Below are 27,317 nucleotides of genomic sequence, written 5' to 3' on the forward strand. Positions count from 1 at the left end.
TGGAAGGTAGGAGACGAGGTACTGGCAGAAGTAAAGCTGTGAGGACGGGGCGTAAGTCGTGATTGGGTAGTTCAGTTGGTAGAGCACTTGCCCGCGTAAGGCAAAGTTCCCGAGTTCGAGTCTCGGTCCGGCACACAGTTTTAATCTGCCAGGAAGTTTCAGTTTACGTGCTATTATTAGCTGAAATTTAATCAGAAATTAGTGTTTTCCCTTTTTCCTTCTACCGACGCCATACTCTGGTACAGCTCTGTTTTCTATTCCTTCTGCAACTACCACGTTCCAGTCCCCCATTATTATTAGCTAGTTAGCCACTTTTGTGTACCATAGATCATTTGATCGAGTCTTTTATCGACATAACGTCGAACGACTCAGTTTACAGGACATGTATCCAAGATTAGTGCTAATATTAATATTCATTATTTTTTAGTGCTACTCATGCAACTACACTTAAAAACAAAGTCCTTTTTTTACTTTTTAACTTGTTTTGCTACCTGTCAGACATTTTATGTTGTTAAGCAAATTTTTGTTGCTGATAATTGAACTCCTTTCTGAACCACTGATAGCTTTAATGATGGACAATAATGGTCATTAGATTTTCATTTCCTTGAATTGCCCGTTCAATAGCTTCATATACTCTTTCTTTTTAACATTTGAGTGACGTCCGCACGTATATGCGTACCTCAACTGTAGTTGATCGTTTTACTGTTTATTCTGATAAGAACAACCTTATTTATGAATTTGTTCACCGTAACTGACTCTCTGCCCCATCTTCCTATACATAAAGAATTCTACTGGCGGCGTCGGTGGCAGAGGGGTTCTAGGCGCTTCAGTCCGGAACCGCGCTGCTGCTACGGTCGCATGGTCGAATCCTGCCTCGGGCATGGATGTGTGTGATGTCCTTAGGTTAGTTAGGTTTAAGTAGTTCTAAGTTCTGGGGACTGATGACCTCAGATATTAAGTCCCATAGTGCTCAGAGCCATTTGAACCATTTTTGAATCCTACTCCCGTTTTACCATTTTCTGCTGCTGTTGACGTTACCCTTCATTCGTCTTGCTAGAAACACCTTATGTAGACTGAGTCTCTGCATTTTTCTTTTCAGATTTTCTGGCTTCCCTACCATGTTCAAACTTCCGACATTCCACGCTCCTACTTTCGTTAGTTACTCCACCTTTTTCTCATGATTACTCTCTCCGAGATCCGAATGGGAAACTAATCCGGAATCTTTTGCGAGTGGAAAGCTTGTCGTGACACTTTTTGAATTACAGGACACGTGTGAAAACACATTATGTGTCTCTGAAGCGGTGATTTCCGCAGCGTTCTGCATCCTCATGCCGTTGATCACTGCTGATTCTTCCTCTTTTTGTGGCAGTCCTCTACTCCAAAAGGAAGATACTGCCCTGAAATTCTGTCCACTAAAGTGCGTTTAAGCTGCAGAGGAAAAAGCACCTGTTAGGCCATCGCTTTTCAGGAAAACTTTAGTTGTACCGCCGACAGCCGTCATTGTGGTTAGTGGAATGTTATTCACATAGGAGTGGATGCAATAGACGCAACCTTCCGAACACATTAAGGTTCATTGGGAGGAGTCCCCCTCCGATCTGTCAAGGATGATTAACGTTTGCTGCCGGAGTGGTGTCTTATTTCCGGGAGTACCCCTATAACTTCCTTTCAGAACATTGGTCACTACTCTCAGTGAGTCAATCAAGACAACCCGTAGATACCGATGAAGTTTGGTGATGTATTTTTGCTATCTCATCCTCTCTCTCCCTTCCGCCCCCACCTCTCTCTTTGTCTGTAGAAACATGTTTGAAGAGATTGAAAAGGAGAACGTGAAGTGATCGGTATCTCACCTCTGCCAGCGACGCAGTTGTCGACCATTTCACTGAGGCCCTCGATGTTAGTCTCGTTAGGGAAACGGCGAGTCATCACTTTGATCAGGTCGACATCGAAATCACCTTCCGAATCGATCTGTAAAAACACAAAAAGCTTGTACAATATGAAACTAGAAAAACCTAAGGTTTACAAGATGAATGATTTGAATTGGTTGTATGTGAAATGTCACTCCTTCGCATCGTTCTCTACGTTCCTGCAAATCGACCTTCTCATAACTCTGAAAGGCAGTAAAATACAAATATTCATATAAAAGTCTTTGTTTGAATCTGTTTACCAGAGACATGTAGCCTGTTCTCTGTGCTCAGCTCATCTGGTGAGAAAACAATCGTTAAAAGATTGCACCGATTTAATGATCCTTTTCCCTCTAACTCCAAGGACCGATGACTTTGTAGTTTAGTCCACTTAAACTCCATGTATCATCACATTCCAATCCGAGGTGGTAGTGCGTATCCAATGGCAACGTTCTCGACGAGGCTTAAACTCTAATCTTCCTTCTTTTCGCTGTCGGATGTGAATTAAATCGGATTCCAATCCTGTACATAAGTTTTCTCTGTGCGAGCCTCTAAAGGGTAGAATAATTGTTACATAAGGAGTATTTAGTCCCTGACACATTCACCTGGCACATGTCAAATTTCTGTCTTGGTGTATCAATTAACGGAATGAACAACTCAACAATTCACACTGCTAAGGTTCAAGCCCGGAACACCGACAAAGTATAATTGATAGGGGATTAATTTATACCGTGGACTCTTAAAGCTACAAGCAATCGAAGAAGAAATGAAAGACTAAGGTTTAACTTCTCGATGATGTGGTGATTAGACACAGATCTCAAGTTCGCGTTGCACTGTGACGAGAAGGAAATCGGTCGTAAGTTTAAATGGAACCATCCGGCGGATTTCTTAAGTGATTTAAAGAAACTATGTGGAATATAAACGTGGGAAGCTAGGAAGAAAATTCTACCCAGTCATCCAGAATAGCAGTATCTCATAACTCTGCCACCTAGCTCGCTCATTCAGATCACAATCTGTAAGACTCATATACGGGATCTGTACTAAAGAGGTTTTACGTGTGATTCTGAGGCATTTCGTGGCGTGCTGTTTCGATCTACGGCTGAAGGGCCGGATTACAATTGAGGAAAGGCTATATATGCTCAATCGAGGAGATGCAAGACGATCGAGCAGCCAAAGGAAGAAAATTACTGCTATGACAAGATTACGTTATAATATCAAGTGGTTGTGTTGTATATGCAGAAGTGTGCTGAAGAATGGGTGTTGGTATGGCTTATAAAACTTGAAGTGTTGGCAGAAGAGCCAACACTGTATTGCTAGAGGAGGCCGAAAAGCACGCGTTTAATTACACGCTGACTGGTGTGAGGTCTGGAACAGTTAACGGAATTAATAGTAGCAAATAAAGTACGTAGTTGATATAATACTTAACTTTAATCCACAATTGTAGAACATCTCTCTTGACTGTACATGCTTTAAGATAAATATCAAATGCTATGGCGCCTTGCTAGGTCGTAGCAAATGACGTAGCTGAAGGCTATGCTAACTATCGTCTCGGCAAATGAGAGCGTATTTGTCAGTGATCCATCTCTGGCCAAGTCGGCTGTACAACTGGGGCGAGTGCTAGTAAGTCTCTCTAGACCTGCCGTGTGGCGACACGCGGGTCCGACGTATACTAGCGGACCGCGGCCGATTTAAAGGCTACCACCTAGCAAGTGTGGTGTCTGGCGGTGACACCACAAAACTAAGCTACATATTAGTGTAGGGGTGTCAGCAATGTATAATACCTGTTGTTCGGTCGTATACAACACTCGTATACCCTTGGTTAAAAGTTGTCATGAAACGCTGATGTCTTTAGTTACAGTGATTAATGTTTACAGCTACCAACACTCCTGTTGACGGGTGATCTCATTGTCACACCAAATTACATCCACCGGAAACACGAAACATGCCGCAATTGTAATGAGAGGCAATGCAGTCTATCAAAGCATGTTGAGTAGTTTAGTCAAAGCATGTTGAGTAGCCGGTCGGGGTGACCGAGCGGTTATAGGCGCTACAGACTGGAAGCGCGCGACCGCTACGGTCGCAGGTTCGAATCCTGCCTCGGGCATGGATGTGTGTCATGTCCTTAGGTTAGTTAGGTTTAAGTAGTTCTAAGTTCCAGGGGACTGATGACCTCAGTAGTTGAGTCCCATAGTACTCAGAGCCATTTGAACCATGTTGAGTAGTTTGTCTGTCAGTACACCCCTGACAGAAACGATGAATCATCCAGAATACATGGTCGGATGTCACTGTAACTTCGAACATATAAACACTAGCGGTGGCTATGTAATTAATTAAAGTTGCGTTTCTCTCTGGATGGCTGAGCCCCCATCAGAGTGCATTTGGGTTGTTCGTGTTCAGCGTTCAGTCTAGTCGGCCCTAGATGACTCATTACAGGTTTGAATCCTGCCACGGGCATGGATGTTTGTGATGTCCTTAGGTTAGGTTTAATTAGTTCTAAGTTCTAGGGGACTGATGACCTTAGCAGTTAAGTCCCATAGTGCTCAGAGCCATTTTGACTCCTGACAGCTCGCAGCGCTGTTGCCAGCTTTCAGCTGCGAAGTGCTAACGGCTGCAGGCTAAAACAGTAGCCGTCTACTGTGACGACAATGAGGCGTCGCCACAGAGGCATTTACACAATCGCATTACGTTATTGGTTGAGGTAGGCCCGCGAAGCTACCGCACCCAACCCTGCCGCAACTGACAGGAACTAACTTACGACGAAACGTCTACGGGGCTGGTAGTGAATATAAAGGGCGTGAAGCTCAGATGTTGAGTGATCACGTTAAGGGCATGTGCAGCCATAAGAGATAGCGTTATCAACAGTTTGAAAGAGGCCTCACTATGTGTCTCCATTTGGCCCACTGGTAGAATATCCACGTCTGGGGGGCATTCAGATGTGACAATGATTCGATGTTGGACTGCACTGGAATGTGAGAATAGGCAATGTTCCAGTTGACAACGTCTGACCACCAAACATATCATAACTCCATCATATCTGTGTCTGCCATCCGAAAACATGTAATGGACCCTCTATAACATTCAGTGTCATTCCAAACCATTAATGGGCGACTAGCGTCAGCCATACTAGGTATTAAAGGCCTACCCTTAAAAACCACATCAAAAACGGCTGCGTTTGGAGTGGTTCCTTGACTGGGAACCATGGACTGCTTATGCATGACGTCGTATTTTGTTCAGCGAGAATCGCCGTTCCGCTGTACCACGGATCTTCGGCGGTTTTGGCGGCGATCTGCAGAGAGGTCCCCTTCTTCCAATGTTATGGGGAGGTACAGCGGCGTTACTCCTGGAGTCTGGCGTACGGAGCCATCGGCTATGGCTTTAAGTCACGGCTGTTAGTGAGGGAACTCTGGACGGGAGCAATAGTACGTCACGGTCATCCTACGCCCTCAAGTACTGCCTCTCGTGCGACAGTATTCTGTTGCCATTTTTCACCAGGGTAGCTACAAAATCTAAAAAGGGAAACGCAAAGTGATGTGAAATGGAAAGAAGACAAGGATTTCTGGCCAGATGAGTATAGGGTAATATCAACAGCAGCAGAAAATGGTATAACTGTGGAGGATTCGTTACGAATAGGAAGGTACGGCAGACACTGTGTGTCACTGTGAACAATTCAGTGATAGTGTTGTTCTTAAAAGAATCGACAACAGACCAACATTGTCAACGATAGGTTAGGTATGCATGCGGACGTCGCGAGCTGAAGATGAAGAGATAGAGAAAGTATATGAGGATATGGAAAGGGTAATACAGTACGTAAAGGAAGATGAAAATCTAATAGTAATGGGGGATTGGAATGTAGTTGTAGGGGGAGACGTAGGAAAAGAGGTTAGAGAAGAATATGGGATTGGTAGTAGGAATGAGAGAGGAGAAAGACTACTTCAGTTCTGTAACAAATTTCAGCTAGTAATAGCGAATATGCTGTTCATAGATAAAAAAAGGTAACTGCGAAGAAACCATGGGTAAAAGGACTGACTCATATAAGAAAGTCAAAATAACCTTAGGTGAAATTAAAAGCAAGGGTGGTAAAATTTAGAGTCCAACGGGAATTCCACTGTTAAATACAGAGGAGAGAGCGGATAGGTGGAAAGAATACATTGAAAGCCTATATGAGGGAGAAGATTTGTCTCATGTGATAGAAGAAGAAACAGGAGTCGATGTAGAAGAGATACGGTATCCAGTATTAGAATCAGAATTAAAGTGCGATTTGGAGGACTTAACATCAAATACGGCAGAAGAGATAGATAACAATCCATCAGAATTTCTAAAATCATTGGGGCAGGGGCAACCGAACGACTATTCGCGTTGGTGTGTGGAATGTGTGTGTCTGGCGACATATCATTTGATCTGCGGAATAAATATCATTCACACAATTCCGAAGACTGCAAGAGCTGGCAAGTGCGGGAATTATCAGACAATCAGCTTAACAGCTCATGTATGCAAGTTGCTGACAAGAATAATAAACAGAAGAATGGAAAAGAAAAATGAGAATGTGTTAGATGACGATCAGTTTGGATTTAGAAAAGGTAAAGGCACGAGTGAAGCAATTGCGGTTGAAAATGGAAGCAAGGCTAAAAAAAATTAAGACACGTTCATTGGATCTGTTGACTGGAAAAAGCATTCGACAGTGTATATTGGTGCAAAATGTTCGTAATTTTGCGAAAAGTAGGTGTATGATACAGGGAGAGACGTGTAATATACAACATGTACAAGAGCCAAGAGGACATTATCAAAAGTGGACGACCAAGAACGGATTAAAAAGGGTGTAGCCTTGCGCCCCTACTGTTCAATCTGTACATGGAAGAAGTAATGATGGAAATAAAAGGAAGGTTCAGGAGTAGAATTAAAATTCAAGGTGAAAGGATGTCAAAGATAAGATTCGCTGATGACGTTGAAGAAGAATTATATAATACATAATGGACTGAACAATCTAATGAGAACAAAATATGGGTTGAGAGTAAATCGAAGAAAGACGAAAGCAATGGGAAGTAGCAGAAATGAGAACAGCGAGAAACTTAACATCAGGAGCGATGGTCACGAAGTAGATGAAGTTAAGGAATTCTGCTACCTAGGCAGCAAAATAACCAATGACGGACGGAGCAAGAAGGACATCAAAAGCAGACTAGTACTGCCAAAAAGGGCGTTCCTGCCCATGAGAAGCCTACTAATACCAAAAATAGACCTTAATTTGAGGAAGAAATTACTGAGTATTTATTTTTGGAGCAAAACATTGTCCGGTAGTGAAACATGGATTGTGGGAAAACCAGAATAGAAGAAAGTCGAAGCATCTGAGATGTGGTGCTACAGACGACTGTTGAAAATTAGGTGGACTGATAAGGTAAGGAATGTGGATGAGGATGTCCTGAGCAGAATCGTAGAGGAAAGGAATATGTAGAAAACACTGATAAGGGGAAGGGACAGGACTATAGGACGTCTGTTAAGACATCGGGGAATTACTTCCATGGTACTAGAGGGAGCTGCGCTAAGTTCTTTGTTCATTTTGTAGGATAGACTGTTATAGGGCGCCCATGTACGTAACTTGTCTGTGGTAATTCAGCACTGAACGGTCACCGATGAGAGACATGCTAGTATGTCTTAGAGTGCAATATAAGACGTACCATGCCTAATAAGGCACTGTGGTGCTGACATCAACTTTAGGGTACACTTCTTTACCAGACGAATTTCACGTGTAAAATTGGAATTACTGAGGAAGGGCGGGAGTATTTAAAAGCAGCTTTCATAAGAAGGAGTAGTCACAGCAGAAAGAGATATCATCTTTCGTCATAGTCTTAAGCTGATATTCGGTTTACATTTCAGCATAGTTGTATCTCTTCATTTACGCCCCAAAGTTTCAAATTTTTCTGCAGTTCATAGGCACTTCAATTAAACTGGCTTCTCACGTAACACATACCTGATAGTAATGAATGAGAGAAAGAGACTGACGAAGTGTTTTGTCAACTGGAGAGGAATGGGGAGAAAGTTGCACATATGCTTGGGTAAGGTACTATCGCAGTATCCCTTAGAAGCCGTTTATGGAAACCAGGGAAAAGTTTCATAAAGATTGTAATGGAAGTAATAGTGTGCAAGCATGAATTCCGTTTATTTCATTACAGCACAATCAGTTTCACCTTCTTGGTCGATGTCAAGAGCCTTAAAACGTAAAGATATAAGTGATTACAAAAGTTCGTTTTAGCTGGGTGGGGATCTGATCCTATAAAATTTAACGTCGAAATAGACACTATCTCATGAAGACACCAGACGCCTTTCTAATTAGAGGTTGTGACGTAATTAGCAGCGTGACAGTATACATAATCCTTATAGTGCGATTACACGTGTATTTGTGACGCAATGCTTCACTATTTTCTCTATCGGGCTATTGAAGATTACAGTCCAGTCGGAACACGCATAGCCGTAGCAATACTTGGACCGGTTTTGATTGTAATGAACTTTAACAACCTATATAACGTAATTAAATCCAGTATTCAGAAAATACCCGATGTTTTATTAATGAACTAGTATTTGTTTAAAATTTTAATCGCATGTTTTAACACAGTAATGATGTTCAGTAAGTTTTTAGGTTTTGTAGCGTTTTCCTTTACTCTTTCTGTTGTTTTATCCATTAGTGCAGATACTGGTATGATAAAAAGAACATTATTTGTAGTAGCTGCAGCCGTTCGCATTTTCATTTGAATAAAATAACAGCGGATAGTCAATCAATTGCATCACGTTTCATTTATTCATGTCCTGTTCCACCAACCTCCTGTCAGTATCTGCGGGGATACACATTGCTAAATTGTTCCGTGTGTATTCAGATGTGTTTTCTGTTGACTGTTCTGGACTAAGTAGCATAAATATTTATTATTCCATAATTTTAGCTGGTAAAGATGATTTTATTATTCGTACCGATTGCTCTCTGATGATCTCGCTGGGTCTATAATGATTTCATAAACTTCCAGGTAAAAAGATTATATTTATTTTTCCCATATTTCTTTATTTCTGTATGTGACATATCCTGAATTGAAAGTCCCTGTTAACCTTCCGTATGCACACTATTTGAACTTGAATATACCTACGCATGTTGAGAAGCGTCTGTATTTCCCGAATCAGGAAATTATGTCCACCCTGAGACGTGTACTACAAACATGAAAGACATGTATGATGGTGTAAGACGATGAAACTACCCGTAGAAGAAACGTCTTTAAAGAAATACTTCCAAGCACGGGACAAGCGATGTCGTCTGAGAATACTCCGCTACAAACGACAACAAAGGTGTGCGTCTTTTAGACTTCATATTGCAAATAGATATCTAAATGCACTAATAATCTTGGAAATGGGAGCCTTCCGTACATGAATAAAATGAACCACTTTAGTTTGAAGAAGAATGAAGGATTTAATGAGAAGGGAAAAACACTTACCTCTCCGGACCTGTCCGTCAGGCAGTGTATGTAGCACTGAAACAAAGCATGCCGTTATGATTCTTCGTTAGTTATAAAATAAAACAATGTATTTATGGATTCAAGGAAAACCAAAAATTAGCTCACCTTAGCCACGTAGTCGTTCTCGTTTTGCAGTCTGCCGTGGGAGAAAAAGTAGTTCAGAGTAACTGAAAAAGCGAGAAAATTGTTAATTGGTTTCAAGTATGTCACACTACACAGACAGATAAAAGATGGATACTGAATCAGAATTTTAAACTGTAGGTCAAATATTTTGAGTTCGATGTTAGTCAAAAAAACGACGTCCCGTGGTAGTGAAGTTGGAGTTAGTAAAAGAAAAAATTGTCTCTTGATACTTAAGTTTACCCCTCCCTGCCGTAAATACGAATGCTTGCGTAAGGTATGTGTGCAACATTCGTTTGTATGATCACAGCAGTCCTTCCTAAAGTCAGATATGATGCGACCGGATAGACGACATGATTTTCGCACGATTTGTGTACTTCATCTGTTTCTTAGTCACTGGCCTCCTCAGTACTTCTGCTCACGCATCAAATACATATCTTCATTCCGCAACTACACTCATACTCATAAATTAAGGATAATGCTGATGCATGGTGAAACAATGCTCTGGTGGGTGGTTTCCGGGTTTAAATCACCTCGGGGTGTGACCACACGGTGCATTTGACCTGCGGTCGTTGTACGGTGGCGCTGGCAGCAGTCCACATACGCAGAGGTGTGTTGGTGCATGTCAGAGTACGGTGCAGCGAGTAAGTGGGCACACGTTTTCAGACGTGCTAATGGTGACTGTGGGTTGAAAATGGCTCAAAGAATACATACTCATGACGTTATGAGGGGTAGAATACTATGACGACTGGAGGCTGGTCAAAGAGCAGGTCGTAGCACGGGCCCTCCATGTGCTGCAAAGTGTGATCTCACGATTATGGCAACGATTCCAGCAGACAGGAGACGTGTCCAGGCGCTACAGTACGGGACGTCCACAGTGTACAACACCACAAGAAGATCGGTATCTCACCATCAGTGCCCGCAGACGGCCGCGGAGTACTGCAGGTAGCCTTGCTCGGGACCTTACCACAGCCACTGGGTCTCCAGACACACAGTCTTCAGACGACTGAACAGACATGGTTTATTCGCCCGGAGACCTTCAAGGTGCATTCCACTGACCCCTGGTCACAGGAGACCCCGTAAGGCCTGATGTCAAGAACACAGTACATGGTCATTGGAACAGTGGTCCCTGGTTATGTTCACGGACGAGTCCAGCTATAGTCTGAACAGTGATTCTCGCCGGGTTTTCACCTGGCGTGAACCAGGAGCCAGATACCAACCCCTTAATGTCCTTGAAAGGGAACTGTACGGAGGTCGTGGTTTGATGGTGTGGGGTGAGATTATGGTTGGTGCACGTACACCCCTGCATGTCTTTGACAGAGGAACTGTAACAGGTCAGGTGTATCAGGACGTCATTTTGCACCGGTATGTCTGCCTTTTCAGCGGTGCAGTGCGTCCGACTTTCCTCCTGATGCGAGTTGCCATCTTGGAGGAGTACCTTCAGATAGAAAATATCAGGCGAATTGGGTGGCCTGCCTGTTCTCCAGACCCAAACCCCATCGAGCACGTCTAGGATGCTCTCAGTCGACGTATCGCTGCACGTCTTCAAACCCCTATGACACTTCAGGAGCTCCGACAGGCACTGGTGCAAGAATGGGAAGCTATACCCCAGCAGCTGCTCGACCACCTGATCCAGAGCATGCCAACCCGTTGTGCGGCCTGTGTACATGTGCATGGTGATCATATCCCATATTGGCGTCGGGGTACATGCGCAGGAAATCGAGGCGTTTTGTAGCACATGTGATTTGGGACGGTTTTCTCAACTTATCACCAATACCGTGGACTTGTGTCTGTGTCTTGTGTGTTCCCTATGTGCCTATGCTATTAGCGCAAGTTTTGTGTAGTGCCACATTGTGTGGCACCACATTCTGCAATTATCCTTAATTTATGAGCATGAGTGTAAGTATTAACGAAAGTATGAATGGCGACCATGCAAATGTGGGCGTGGAAGGACTCAATGTTTACAAAAAATGTGAGCCTAGGCTTCAGTTTAGAATGGCACTTCCCCTCCAACACTCAGCATTTCTCCTACAGTGCCTGCCCGTAACCCCCACCACTACCGCTCTCTCCACGACCTTCCAGCCAATTGCGCCGGCCGCGTTATACTGCGCGGACTGTACGACATGCAGGCAGCTTCGTCCGTCGCTGGGGCAGTAGCGGGGTATTCAGACATTTCGATGGCGCTTGGTGGCTCTAGTAAGTGACCTCAACTGCAACTGCCCTGGCATGTTTTAAAGCTATCCATGCGCCCATACTAGGCTTGTCGAACCAGTCGGACTTTGAATCGGTATCCGCTCTTTTTCCTGCTGCAGGCCGCCGCTGAATGGGACGAGCATTGAACCAATACTCTCGTAATCACCGAGACGCAGGACGCCAGCTATCTCCCGATGCTCGCTTCGACTGGGCGAAATACAGCCACGTCACCAACAGCGTAACAACATTCGGCCCCTGTATGCCAACCACAGTGCTCGTGATGCCGATTCTTGCCAACGTGAGCCGCCAGAAAGCCACCCGAGCAGGCCCAGGAAATGATTTCTAAGCGGCGACCTACACTACAAATAACTGAAGACGTACATGACTGTGTAAGGCGGTGAAACTACGTGTAAAAGAAACATCTTTAGGAAAGTACTTCCAAGCAAGCGACAATATAGACTTCATTCATCGGCACTAGCTCGCAGCAACGGACGCGGGTTCACGCCTGTAACAACTATAGCTTGCTGGAGTAATAGAGTTTGCATCTACGCCATTTTTCTTGCTGCAGCCACTTTCAACTCTGACTGACTTCCGTTGCGTTTGCAAAACCCAATGAAGCCAGAGTGTCCACGTGGAAGTGCCATCGCCGTCCTCATAGAAGAACGATTCTTCCCTGCCCCCCCCCCCCCCCCACCGCAGTCCCTGTAGCGGTCATTGCACTCCCTGATTCCTGACCCTTTAATTTTTTTTCCCCCACCACACCGGTACAATAGACAATAGAACATATCCTCCTTTTGCGCCTAACAACTGTGGAATAAATTACCCTGAAAAGTATCTTATCCAAAAATTACAATGCACCTAAGAGAAGACTTAAGTTATGTCTGTTAATCCCTTAAAGCCGTGTGCCACGAATTCACATCACACCAATTCGACACCAGTAAATGGTACATTGAATGATATTTTCACTGTGCAGCGGAGTGTGCGCTGATAGGAACTTCGCGGCGGATTAAAACTGTATGCCGGACCGAGACTCGAACTCGGGACCTTGGCCTTTCGCGGGGAATTGCTCTACCAACTGAGCTACCCAAGCACGACTCACGCCCCCTCCTCACAGCTTTACTTCTACCAGTACCTTGTCTCCTACCTTCCAAACTTTACACAAGCTCTCCTACGAACCTTGCAGAACTAGCACTCCTAAAAGAATGGATATTGTGGAGACATGGCTTAGCCACAGCCTAGGTGATGTTTGCAGACTGAGATTTTTACTCTGCAGCGGAGTGTGTGGTAGAGCACTTGCCCGCGAAAGGCAAAGGTCCAGAGTTCTAGTCTCGGTCCGACAAACAGTTTTAATCTGCCAGCAAGTTTCATATCAGCGCACACTCCGCTGCAGAGTGAAAATCTCATTCTGGAAAAATCCCCCAGGCTGTGGCTAAGCCATGTCTCCGCAATATCCTTTCTTTCAGGATGCTAGTTCTACAAGGTTCGCAGGAGAGCTTTTGTAAGGTTTGGAAGGTAGGAGACGAGGTACTGGCAGAAGTAAAGTTGTAAGGATGGGGCGTGAGTCGTGCTTGGGTAGCTCAGTTGGTAGAGCACTTGCCCGCGAAAGGCAAAGGTCTCGTGTTCGAGTCTCGGTTCGGCACACAGTTTTAATCTGCCAGCAAGTTTTATAAATGGTACATTAATTGTGTTTGAGAGCTAGTGACGTTATGTATAATCGAAGCAACTAACGTTTCCGATATGTGCTACCATTTCACGAGTGTTTCGGATAATTCTAGAACGCCTTGCATTTCATATGCCTTTGTTCACGGCACCTGTGCTCACGAGTCCGCCCCCGTTAGCTGAGTGGTCAGCGCTGCGGAATGCCAAGCCAAGGGGCCTGAGTTCGATTCCCGGCTGGGGCAGCAGATTTTCTCCGCTCAGGGACTGTGTGTTGTTATCATCATTTCATCCCCATCTCCGTCTCAAAACTCGCCCAATGTGGCGTCGAATGCAATAAGTACTTGCCTTCGGTGGTCGAACTTCCCCGGGGGGCCCCCACAGCCCACAATGCCGTACGCTCATTTCCATCTGTGCTCACGTGCATTTATCGTCGTTGTTTCAAGAATTACAGTTAGATGTATAAATGCCTTCAGTTCTGAAAATGGTTTGTTTCTTCTACACTACTGGCCATTAAAATTGCTACTCCACGAAGATGACGTGCAACAGACACGAAATTTAACCTACAGGAAGAACATGCTGTGATATGCAAATGATTAGCTTTTCAGAGCATTCACACAACATGCTGACATGAGAAAAGTTTCCAACCGATTTCTCATACACAAACAGCAGTTGACCGGCGTTGCCTGGTGAAACGTTGTTGTGATGCCTCCTGTAAGGAGGAGAAATGCGTACAATCACGTTTCCGACTTTGATAAAGGTCGGATTGTAGCCTATCGCGATTGCGGTTTATCGTATCGCGGCATTGCTCCTCGCGTTGGTCGAGATCGAACGACTGTTAGCAGAATATGGAATCGGTGGGTTCAGGAGGGTAATACGGAACGTCGTGCTGGATCCTAACGGCCTCCTATCACTAGCAGTGGAGATGACAGGCATCTTATCCGCATGGCTGTAACGGATCGTGTAGCCACGTCTCGATCCCTGAATCAACAGATGGAGACGTTTGCAAGACAACAACCATCAGCACGACGACGTTTGCAGCAGCATGGACTGTCAGCTCGGAGACCATGGCTGCAGTTACCCTTGACGCTGCATCACAGACAGGAGCGCCTGCGATGGTGTACTCAACGACAAGCCTGGGTACACGAATGGCAAAATGTAATTTTTTCGGATGAATCCAAGTTCTGTTTACAGCATCATGATGGTCGCATCCGTGTTTGACGACATCGCGGTAAACGCACATTGGAAGCGTGTCGGCGTGATGGTATGAGGTGCCATTGGTTACACGTCTCGGTCAGCTCTTGTTCGCATTGATGGCACTTTGAACAGTGGACGTTACATTTCAGATGTGTTACGACCCGTGGCTCTACCCTTCATTCGATCCCTGCGAATCCCTACATTTCAGCAGGATAATGCACGACCGCTTGTTGCATGTCCTGTACGGGCGTTTCTGGATGCAGAAAATGTTCGACTGCTGGCCTGGCCAGCACATTCTCCAGATCTCTCACCAACTGAAAACGTTTGGTCAATGGTGGCTGAGCAACTGGCTCTTCACAAACGCCAGTCACTACTCTTGATGAACTGTGGTATCGTGTTGAAGCTGCATGGGCAGCTGTACCTCTACACGCCATCCAAGCTCTGTTTGACTCAATGCCCAGGTGTATGAAGGCCGTTATTATGGCCAGAGGTGGTTGTTCTGGGTACTGATTTCTCAGGAGCTATGCACCCAAATTGCGTGAAAATTTAATCGCATGTCAGTTCTAGTATGATATATTTGTCCCATGAATACCTGTTTATCATCTGCATTTCTTCTTGGTGTAGCAATTTTAAAGGCCAGTAGTGTATATTGCTTGTGACGTGTCATAAATCATATTTTGCCGCGCGGAGTGGCCACGTGGTTAGAGGCGTCATGTCACTGATTTTGTGGCCATTCCCGCCGGAGGTTCGAGTCCTCCCTCGGGCATGGGTGTCTGTGATGTTCTTAGTATAAGTCAGTTTAAGTAGTGAGCAAGTCAAGGGACCGACGACCTCAGCAGTTTGGTCCCTTAGGAATTCACACACATTTATTTTAAATCACGTTTTGGTCTAATAAACTAGTTGTTCGCGCAGGTGAATCCAAATATACTGTTTTTGTAAAATACGCATCATTAGATATTTGCCTGTCTTCGTGGGGGCGAGCTGGAGATGAAAACAAGTGAAGTGAAAGCAAATAATTCCGTTAAGTTGTTGCACCAGAACGCTTGAGTGAAGAATCGTGTTCTTAATATATATTCTTTAATTTATACTTTAATTTATTAGAAAATACCAATAATTCATACGAACATCCGACCTCAACATCGTTTTGTGTGATTATATTTCTATTTTACTGCGATGTGGACTTTTAATGAACTGCTAGTAATCTGAAGCTTTTATTTTAATAGCAGTCCCCGAGGTTTTATGCACCACGAAATGCAAATGGACATTTCAAAGCTCACGTACCATCTTCGAAGAGAGCCTTTCACAGTTTCAAATTCCCCGTAATAAACAAAATGATCTAACAGAATTCAAATGCAGAATAACGGAGACATGAAAAAATGAGAGGTACGACGACAGCCAGTATAGAGGCCTAACCACTATGCAAGAGGAATCGGGGGCCAACAAAACCTCCCGTCTACCAGAACTGACACATTCGGTCGTTGGCGTCAGGTTACGGACACAAGGAAAAGATGTGAAAGACCGACGTGTAAAGGACTGACAGTCTTCATCGTTAGCAAGAGTAACATTAATCTGTTTCTGAGAATTTCACGAATATGGTTATATTTTTTAATTAACAAATATACAACCAAGTATTATTAAATTTTAATCATGTAAATCCTATCTATGTATCGTCAAAATGCTAAATAAAGATCTTTTGCTGAATGAGTTATTATTACTGTCCAATTACTCAAATGCTTTTTATCGCAAATATGTGACATATCCATGACAGATATAACATTTCTTATCTGATCTTGTGTACTCTGTAACGCTTCCTTGCTGGTTACAAGCAGAAACTTATTCAGGTATTAAGGGATTACATCGCCCTAGCTTCCCTCTCGGCATATCCCAACTGTTTTTCTTTTTTTTATGTCCAACAGGGAACCAATATTTCAGTCACACAGTAAACTATGTGTGCTTTTCTCATCCCTCTGTATTTCTGTTTTCTTCCCTTTATGTAATTTGATAATCATATCCTATTATTTCTCCCTGCCTGTTTGACCAGTCAACTTAATATCATACTTTGATTCCTTCTGTTCTGTTCTCCCATGTTTCTACCGGAAGTCATTATAACTTTGAACACGAACATTATGAGAAAATTGCTTAATAATGTTAGTACGAGTGACATGTGTTATAAACTGTAGTGTTAACTCACTAATGATGCCTGGTTAAATGTGAGAAAGAGCCTCAAGGCCCCTATCTTACGAAGTGAAAGAAATGCATAAATAAATAAGCGCTCATTACAAGCATTAGGCAAGAAAATAAATCCTAACAAAAAATATATCACAGTCAAAACTCAACCGGATATTGCCGCTGTTATACCAGTTTCGATTGGACTGTCTTCTTCAGTATCCCTAAGATGACATTTATGAAGCGTTGCATTACAAGTACACGTAAGATTTTGCTGTACTGATAAAGACACAAATACTTTGCTAACCTAAATGAAATGTAAAACATTATTCTACGGAGTGAATCTTGATACTTGATGTAATGCTGCAAAGTGTGTCGTGCGTCATCATTCACACGAGGAACCTACAAGAAAACTGATTGGAGCTAGTCGTTAACAAATCATTAAATGGACAGATGTAGCTGTAGGAGCGCTTACAATATGGCTTCCATGCACGACTACTCGTGCAAGTATAATTGCACTATTATTATTTTTAGTCACGACATAGCTTATGGTTTCATTCCGTTTTTGTCAGGTGTTCTGTCGCATTTACATCAATGAGATATAAGTGATGGACTTACATCCCACATGAATATACGTGAATAAGGTAACCAAATGAATTACCATACACAGTAAGTTTGAATTGCAATAAATAACATCTGGAAAAACTGTTGTGGGTATGTTTAAGCTATGGTTTTAAGTCGAATTAAGTAGGGTGATGTTGAGGGTATTAGATTAGGAAATGAGACACTTAAAGTAGCTATTGGGGAGCAAAATAACTGATGATGGTCGAAGTAGAGAGGATATAAAGTGTAGACTGGCAATGGCAAGGAAAGCGTTTCTGAAGAAGAGAGATTTGTTAACATCGAGTATAGATTTAAGTGTCAGGAAGTCATTTCTGAAAGTATTTGTATGGAGTGTAGCCATGTATGGAAGTGAAACATGGACGGTAAATAGTTTGGACAAGAAGAGAATAGAAGCTTTCGAAATGTGGTGCTACAGAAGAATACTGAAGATTAGATGGGTAGATCACATAACTAATGAGGAGGTACTGAATAGGATTGGGGAGAAGAGGAGTTTGTGGCACAACTTGACCAGAAGAAGGGATCGGTTGGTAGGACATGTTCTGAGGCATCAAGGGATCACCAATTTAGTATTGGAGGGCAGCTTGGAGGGTAAAAATCGTAGGGGGAGACCAAGAGATGAATACACTAAGCAGATTCAGAAGGATGTAGGTTGCAGTAGGTACTGGGAGATGAAGAAGCTTGCACAGGATAGAGTAGCATGGAGAGCTGCATCAAACCAGTCTCAGGACTGAAGACCACAACAACAACAACATGGTTTTCATTCACATTTCAATTACTGCATTTTAGTTTTTCCCCTTTCTCGCTTCCCCGTCGGTTTATTTTGAAACATAGTGAGATTAGGGAGTAACTCCCCCTTTCCAGCAGTTCTAATTTTTGTTTTTCATAATTTCATTGTTTGAATCAGTTTAAGCCAATAGCCCTCTACAGCTGATTAATCGCTTCTACGTCTTCAAAGAACTTTTATATATTCTCTGTCTTCATTATGAGATAAAATATACTAAACGCCCTCCATACATTTGCCATCCTGCCATTATCGCTTATTTTCAATTTCACTCCCCAACGTTTTCAATAGATCCCTGGCATGGACCCTCATTCTCGGGGTTACCCATTGGTATAGCACATTGATATCGCCCAAAGCCAAGAAGCGATTCTTTTTGGTGGTGTAGCTCTCAGAGGCACTCTGGGTTGCTCTCTGTGTGAGACACCTCTGCGCATCTCTGTGAGTCGCGGCTCATATAAAGGGGGGGGGGGGCGGGCGATAGGGGAGTTTGATGGGGCCGGCGCGATACCTCCTTGATCACGGAGGCTAAAATGGTTCAAATGGCTCTGAGTACTATGGGACTTAACAGCTGTGGTCATCAGTCCCCTAGAACTTAGAACTACTTAAACCTAACTAACCTAAGGACATCACACACATCCATGCCCGAGGCAGGATTCGAACCTGCGACCGTAGCAGTCGCGCGGTTCCGGACTGAGCGCCTAGAACCGCTAGACCACCGCGGCCGGCGATCACGGAGGCGTTTGGGAATCGCAGTATGAACATACTCAACGCTGGGAAATCAGCGATTGATACGAATATCTGTTCCTCTGTTGCTTGCGCATTGTCATATGTGGGCGATGTCAACGTCCTACCTTTCTTCCTGACGAGTATCACCCACGTCTGTGTGGCCTTGATCAAACTGTTGGCACAATTTCACTACGGCTGGACACATTAGTCCATACACCGCCAGAATGTCAGGGTGATTGTGTGTACAATTTAGATCTACATCTGCATTTACATCTAGATGAATACTCCGCAAATCACGCTTAAGTGCCTGTCAGATCGTTCGTCCAACCACCTTCACAATAATTCCCTATTATTTCATTCTCGAAGAGCACGAGGAACAGAGGAACACCTATATCTATCCGTGCGAGCTCTGATTTCCCTTATTTTATTAAGACAAACGTTTCTCCCTATGTACGCCTGCGTCAACAAATTATTTTCCTATTCGGAGGAGAACGTCCATGACTGAAATTGCGTGAAAAGATCCCGCCGCAACGAGTAACCTCATTGTGTTCGTGATGTCCACCCCTAATCCTGTATCATGTCCGTGACAGTCTCTCCCCCACTTTTGATAAAACTGAACGGGCTGCCTTTCTTTGCTCTTTCTCTGTGTACTCCCGTAATCCTATCTGGCAAGGATCCCACATCGCGCAGTAGTACACCTAAGTCGACAGACAAGCATAGTGCAGGCAGTTTCTTTAGTAGATCTGTTACTTTCTAAGTGTTCTGCTAATAAAACGGAATCTACGGTTTGCCTCCCCACTGCATTTTCTGTGTGTTCTTCCCCTATTTAAGTTGTTCGTAATTGTTATTCCTTGGTATTTAGACGAATTTACGGCCTTTAGATTCGAATGATTTATTGTATAACCAAATTCTAACCGATTCCTTTTAACATTCATGTCGATGGCCCGACACTTTTCATCATTGAGGGCCAATTGTCAATTTTCGCACCCTTCTGATATCTTTTCTAAATTGTACTGCAGTTTCTTTTACTCTTATGACGACTTTTCTAGACGATAAACGACAGCATCATCCGAACAAGTAAAGACGGTTGCTGACCCACGAAAACGGTACTCTGCTACGTACTTCAACTTAAGATTATGTTTCCAGTTGTCGCGCCATTTCACCCGCACACTGCGATGCACCTGCTATCTGTAACGCAGCAAAACTGTGGATACAGGAAGCCAAGAGCCTGTACCTCTAGAGGAGAATACTCCATTCTTCTTGCATAATGGTCTTAGGGTAAGACGACATGTTAACTTACTTTTTGAAGTCCTCTTGTATATTAGAATCTTTAAACATGCGGATTGTTATAATCTAAAAATAGTTATCGAAAAAAGTTGTATGTTACTATCAACTGAATGTTGCCTGGAGATTTCTTACTCACTATCTACGAAAAGACCTATGACTGTGGGGAAAAAAGCTAGGTCTGAATAATGCTCAGCAGTTAGTTTTCTTCGTGTTGCAACGTGTTTTACACTAAAGAGCCAAAGAAAGTGGTAAAACTGACCAATATCGTGTAGGGGCCTCGCGAGCACGCAAAAGTGCCGTAACACGACGTGGTACGGACTCGACTTATGTCTGAAATAGTGCTGGAGGGAATTAGCACTATTAATCCCGAAGGACTGTCCACAAATCTGTAAGAGTAAGGGGTGAAGGGGGGGGGGGGTTGGGTGGAGATCTCTTCTGAACAGCTCGTTGCTAGGCGTCCCTGATATGCGCAATAAGGTTCATGTCTGGGGAGCTTGGTAGCCAGCGGAAGTGTTTCAACTCAGATGAGTGTTCCCGGAGGTACTCTGAAGCGATTCTGGACGTGTGGGGTGTCGCATTGTCCTGATCGAATTGCCCAAGTCTGTCGGAGTGCACAATGGACATGAATGGATGCGGGTGATCAGACAGAATGATTACGTATGTGTCATCTGTCAAAGAGGTGTCGAAACGTATCATGGGTTCCATGTCGCTCCAACTGCACACACCCCACACCATTACAGAGCCTCCACCTGTTTGAACAGTCCCCTACTGACATGCAGGGTCCATGGCTCATGAGGTTGTCTCCATGTCGCTCATGTCGGCACCAATGACTCCTGCCGTCTGGGTTCAGAGGTCATCCTCAGTTCGTACAGGCGGTTGGCGGAATTGGTGAAGGCGGAAAGCCTTGCTCGCGGGGTGGAATCAGAGCTAACTATTTGTAGTATCGTTCCCAGAACCGATCGCGGTCCTCTGGTTTGGAGTCGAGTGGAAGGCTTAAACCAAGCTCAGACGATTCTGCGGAGATCTGGGGTGCAAATTTCTCGACCTCCGCTATCGGGTGGAGAAATGTAGGGTCCCCCTGAATAGGTCAGGCGTGCACTACACGCCGGAAGCGGTTACAAGGGTAGCGGAGTACGTATGGAGTGCAAATGGGGGTTCTTTAGGGTAGAGAATTCCCTCCCTAGGCCCGACAAGACGCCTCCTGAGACGCGGCGAGGTAGGAGTAGGCAAAATGCAACAGGGAATAACAATATTAATGTGCTAATGGTAAACTGCAGGAGCGTCTATAGAAAGGTCCCAGAACTGCTCTCATTAATAAACGATCACAACGCCCATATAGTACTAGGGACAGAAAGTTGGCTGAAACCAGAAGTAAACAGTAATGAAATCCTAAACTCAGATTCGAATGTATACTGCAGAGACAGGCTGGACAGTGAAGGGGGAGGCGTGTTTATAGCGATAAGAATTGCAATAGTATCGAAGGCAATTGACGGAGATCCGAAATGTGAAATGATTTGGGTGAAGGTCACGGTTAAAGCAGGCTCATACATGGTAATTGGATGTCTCTATAGGCCCCCAGGCTCAGCAACTGTTGTGGCTGAGCACCTGAAGGATAATTTGGAAAATATTTCGAGTAGATTTCCCCTCCATGTTATAGTTCTGGGTGGAGATTTTAATTTGCCGGATAGAGACTGGGAGACTCAAACGTTCATAACGGGTGGCAGGGACAAGAGAATCCAGTGAATTTTTTTTAAGTGCTTTATCTGAAAATTACCTTGAGCAGTTAAACAGAGAACCGACTCGTGGCGATAACATATTAGACCTTCTGGTGATAAACAGACCCAAACTATTTGAAACAGTTAACGCAGAACAGGGAATCAGCGATCATAAAGCGGTTACGGCATCGATGATTTCAGCCGTAAATAGAAATATTAAAAAGGGTAGGAAGATTTTTCTGTTTAGCAAAAGTGACAAAAAGCAGATTACAGAGTACTTGACGGCTCAACACAAAAGTTTTGTCTCAAGTACAGATAGTGTTGAGGATCAATGGACAAAGTTCAAAGCCATCGTACAATATGCATTAGATGAGTATGTGCCAAGCATGCGCGGCCCGCTTCTGCTGCAGAGCGCGCCAAATTAGATAGGGGGCGCGGTATTAGCCTTTTCCACTGCGCAGGCGCCGCCGCGCCAATTTTCGGTATATACAGAACGACGCGCACCAGTAATCTTCAGTCTCGTACTCACCTGAAGATGGCTGCATGTTTGTTAGCCGAAATATCGTGCCAAGATGTCAACGTGATCCGGCTGCAAGCCCGAAATATGATGGACCAAGATCGTAAGAGATGGAAAAGTGTCACCGTGGTACAACAACCGAGTTACAAAACTGTTGCGGAAGCAAAGGGAACTTCACAGCAAGCATTAACATAGCCAAAGCCTTGCAGACAAACAAAAATTACGCGAGCGAAATGTAGTGCGAGGAGGGCTTTGCGAGAGGCGTTCAATGAATTCGAAAGTAAAGTTCTATGTACTGACTTGGCAGAAAATCCTAAGAAATTTTGGTCTTATGTCAAAGCGGTAGGTGGACCAAAACAAAATGTCCAGACACTCTGTGACCAAAATGGTACTGAAACAGAGGATGACAAACTAAAGGCCGAAATACTAAATGTCTTTTTCCAAAGCTGTTTCACAGAGGGAGACTGCACTGTAGTTCCTTCTCTAGATTGTCGTACAGGTGACAAAATGGTAGATATCGAAATAGACGGCAGAGGGATAGAGAAACAATTAAAATCGCTCAAAAGAGGAAAGGCCGCTGGACCTGATTGGATACCAGTTCGATTTTACACCGAGAACGCGACGGAACTTGCCCCCCTTCTTGCAGAGGTGTACCGTAGGTCTCTAGAAGAGCGTAGCGTTCCAAAGGATTGAAAAAGGGCACAGGTCATCCCCGTTTTCAAGAAGGGACGTCGAACAGATGTGCAGAACTATAGACCTATATCTCTAACGTCGATCAGTTGTAGAATTTTGGAACACGTATTATGTTCGAGTATAATGACTTTTCTGGAGACTAGAAATCTACTCTGTAGGAATCAGCATGGGTTTCGAAAAAGACGGTCGTGTGAAACCAAGCTCGCGCTATTCGTCCACGAGACTCAGAGGGCCATAGACACGGGTTACCAGGTAGATGTCGTGTTGTCGTGTTTCTTGACTTCCGCAAGGCGTTCGATACAGTTCCCCACAGTCGTTTAATGAACAAAGTAAGAGCATATGGACTATCAGACCAATTGTGTGATTGGATCGAAGAGTACCTAGATAACAGAACGCAGCATGTTATTCTCAATGGAGAGATGTCTTCCGAAGTAAGAGGGATTTCAGGTGTGCCGCAGGGGAGTGTCATAAGACCGTTGCTATTCACAATATACATAAATGACCTGGTGGATGACATCGGAAGTTCACTGAGGCTTTTTGCAGATGATGCTGTGGTGTATCGAGAGGTTGTAACAATGGAAAGTTGTACTGAAATGCAGGAGGATCTGCGGCGAATTGACGCATGGTGCAGGGAATGGCAATTCATTCTCAATGTAGACAAGAGTAATGTGCTGCGAATACATAGAAAGATAGATCCCTTATCATTTAGCTACAAAATAGCAGGTCAGCAACTGGAAGCAGTTAATTCCATAAATTATCTGGGAGTACGCATTAGGAGTGGTTTAAAATGGAATGATCGTATAAAGTTGATCGTCTTTAAAGCAGATGCTAGACTGAGATTCATTGGAAGAATCCTAAGGAAATGCAATCCGAAAACAAAGGAAGTAGGTTACAGTACGCTTGTTCACCCACTGCTTGAATACTGCTCAGCAGTGTGGGATCCGTACCACATAGGGTTGATAGAAGAGGTAGATAAGATCAAACGGAGAGCAGCGCGCTTCGTTACAGGATCCTTTAGTAATCGCGAAAGCGTTACGGAGATGATAGATAAACTCCAGTGGAAGACTCTGCAGGAGAGACGCTCAGTAGCTCGGTACGGGCTTTTGTTAAAGTTTCGAGAACATACCTTCACTGAAGAGTCAAGCAGTATATTGCTTCCTCCTACGTATATCTCGCGAAGAGACCATGAGGATAAAATCAGAGAGATTAGAGCCCACACAGGAGCATACCGACAATCCTTCTTTCTGCGAACAATACGAGACTGGAATAGAAGGGAGAACCGATAGAGGTACTCAGGGTACCCTCCGCCACACACCGTCAGGTGGCTTGCGGAGTATGGATGTAGATGTAGATGTAGATTTAGATACCCGTTCACGTCCATGTGCTCGATACAATTTGAAACGTGGCTCGTCCGACCAGGCAACATGTTTCCAGTCATCAACACTCCAATGACGGTGTTGACGGGCCCAGGCGAGGCGTAAAGCTTTGTGTCGTGAAGTCATCAAGGGTACACGAGTGGACCTTCGTCTCCGAAATCCCATATCATGGTGTTTTGGTGAATCGTTCACACGCTGACACTTGTTGATGGCCCAGCATTGAAATCTGCCGCAATTTGAGGAAGGGCTACACTTCTGTAACATCTAACGGTTCTCTTCAGTCGTCCGTCGTTAGACCCGTTCTTGCAGGATCTTTTTGTATGACATAGTCACTGCCGACCATACCGCCGTATTCTGCCTCTTTAGATGTCTTTGTATATGGATACGCTTGCCTATTCCAAATTCTTTGGCACTTCAGTGTAAATCGGCGATACGGAATGGTGAATAAAACAGTTTTTAGGCCAGCGGAAGCGACTAGCAATAAGTAAGAATGAGACGTACTCATTTTATGGTTGGAAAAGTCGTGTGATATAATTGATGGGCTAGTGAAAGTTGTTGTAGAAACGTAGATGAAACACAGTACCTGACGGAATGACCAATGGCCAGATTGCTTTCACGTATTCCAAAATCGACAATTTGTCTGGAAAAGTGACTGTAGTTACCTTTAGGAACGGGGAAAGTCTCGTTGCATTCCTCGAATAGCTCAGGAAGGTTAATCTTCGCAGCTGCCTCCTCAGCCCGAGACATTGACTCCTGAAAAAATAAAAGTTAGTAAGAAAAAATGCCGGCAAGCATCAGTGCAGAAAAAAACAGGATATAAAATAGAGAAATCATATGCGATAGAATGCAGATAGAACTACTTTTTCCAAGACAGGAACTAAGTCGAAAGAAAGAACAAATGAAATTTTACAAAGACGTACAATTAAATTGTGGGCTCTTCTTACGGTTTATGTAGTATACCGACACTTCTTGCAAATACAGTTTATTTCTATCATTTCTAACCTTAGTGTTCTCGCAGGTATATCTTGTGGTTGCGGTATATTATGTTAAGGTTTTAAGAATATTCTGAATATTATAATGACTACAAATTTTTAAACACCTCCATATTTTCTGTTATTTATTAACATCGAATGCAAAAACTGTTTAACTATTGAGAATGTCTTTCAAAGTGTTGTCTTACCAGTAACCTGTAGTCAGGCTTCGTTTCGCGTACCAGGCTAGTGAATGTATCTCTTATGCTCAGATTTACATTTTAATTATCCCCCTTTACAAATTATAAAACACCTTCATGTTTTCTGTTTTCTATTAACATCGAATGCAATAACTATTTATCCATTGACAATGTCTTTCAAGGTGTTGTCTTAGCTATAACCTGCAGTCAGGTTCCATTTCGGGTACCGGACTAGTGAATATATTTTGTATGTGCAGATTTACATTTTAATTATCCCTCTTTGTATTTTCTGTGCCACTCGTGTATTATTTAATTTCTACACACATTTCTCCTGTTGAGTCTTTTAATTATCTTGCACCATCTTGGAGAACTGTAACAATGTGTAAAAAATTATGCTGATATGTTACCCCCTTATTCAGGACAATGTCTCCACGTTAATGTCAAGTCTTTCTTCAACAGATAACTCTCAAAAACACAGAATAAAACCCACACCCACACCTACATTTTGATAACCCACGTTTCTTATTGTATTGGTTTATAACCATTCTTCCAAATTTTGTAGTTCCTGTAAACGCTACATAGAAGCAAACATTTCATTCATGAAAAGCAGCTGGTGTATGGTGACGCTGTCGAAAAGGAAATGAATGTCGTGTAGTGGCCGAAAACCACCTCCAAGGTGTCAGCAAGTTAGAATTCTCATCCAGTGTGGGATATACTCCGTTACTGCAAAACCATCAGCTAGCAAACTGTGGGGTTTGGTGGTCATTTAGAAAGATGATAACTTGGTATGCACATGGTCTGTGTTCGATCTCCATTTGGGGTGATGAATTTTAATATGTACGAAGAGACCATCTTCACCTCTGATATTGCCAAATGAATAAAATAGGGTAGCGCTGTGGTTCAAAATACACATTACACGTGATTTTCCTTCACTACCGACAGAAGCAGGGTCGGTCTAGTTTGGGCCATAGTAGATGCGGAATAGCAACAAATAGAAGCAATGCCACCAATAAACTTTCAAACACTGGAAAATTTAATTTTAATTGGTTAATGAATCATCATGTAATGTCGCTGGGTATTTTTTTCCTGAGATATTGATAATTTTGGTACTAGAGTGCCCTTTGAACTCGAATGTCTTTTTCAGTGGTATTTAACCCCTTTTCGGGACTATACAACTTCACTACCTCATTGTTTCTCCATGACTGCAAACTCGTCGAGGTCTCCACGTAAACATGTTTTTGAGCTCGAATCCTGGCCTGCCACAAAAAAAATTTTCATGTAATTTCTAACATGTAGACACCTAACTGCTCCAGAAAAATAATTTATGAGCGCAAAGACTGGTGATCAAGTATTTTACATTATCACCTCTCCTCTTACCGGCAAAATAGTAGCAGTGAAAATTTCATCCAGTACCAGGATTCGAACCCAAGGCGGGTAAAAGACCCATTACTGTTCGATCACGTTATTGGTGATAAATCTTTGGATACAGTAATAACCGTAAGACAGGAATAACAAGGAACCTAAGTGTAAAGACCACATAAAACTAACTGTAGGAGAAAAAGATACCTATGTGAGATTCACTGAAGGAAGCTTACGGAAATGTAATTTATCCGCCAAAGAAGTGGACAACAAAGCACCTGTAAGACCGGTTCTTGAGTTTAAGGGTTGGCTACTGTGGATGTTAAGATTGTCAATAAAATTCATCAG

The 27,317-nt window shown here is 43.5% G+C and overlaps 1 protein-coding gene across 1 annotated transcript in view; it reads right to left on the reverse strand.

Annotated features, from left to right (window-relative positions):
- Positions 1 to 27,317, reverse strand: part of LOC126203571 (uncharacterized) — a 35,407-nt gene that overhangs the window by 6,877 nt on the left and 1,213 nt on the right. Inside the window, exons 2-5 of the mRNA XM_049937897.1 lie at positions 25,102 to 25,192; positions 9,494 to 9,555; positions 9,368 to 9,403; positions 1,848 to 1,965 (exon numbers count right to left, since the gene is read on the reverse strand). Coding sequence (XP_049793854.1) covers positions 1,848 to 1,965; positions 9,368 to 9,403; positions 9,494 to 9,555; positions 25,102 to 25,192 — 307 coding nt within the window. The remainder of the gene's footprint in view (positions 1 to 1,847; positions 1,966 to 9,367; positions 9,404 to 9,493; positions 9,556 to 25,101; positions 25,193 to 27,317) is intronic.

Source organism: Schistocerca nitens, chromosome 9 (genome assembly GCF_023898315.1).
Source record: "Schistocerca nitens isolate TAMUIC-IGC-003100 chromosome 9, iqSchNite1.1, whole genome shotgun sequence".
Classification (NCBI taxonomy): Eukaryota; Metazoa; Arthropoda; class Insecta; order Orthoptera; family Acrididae; genus Schistocerca; species Schistocerca nitens.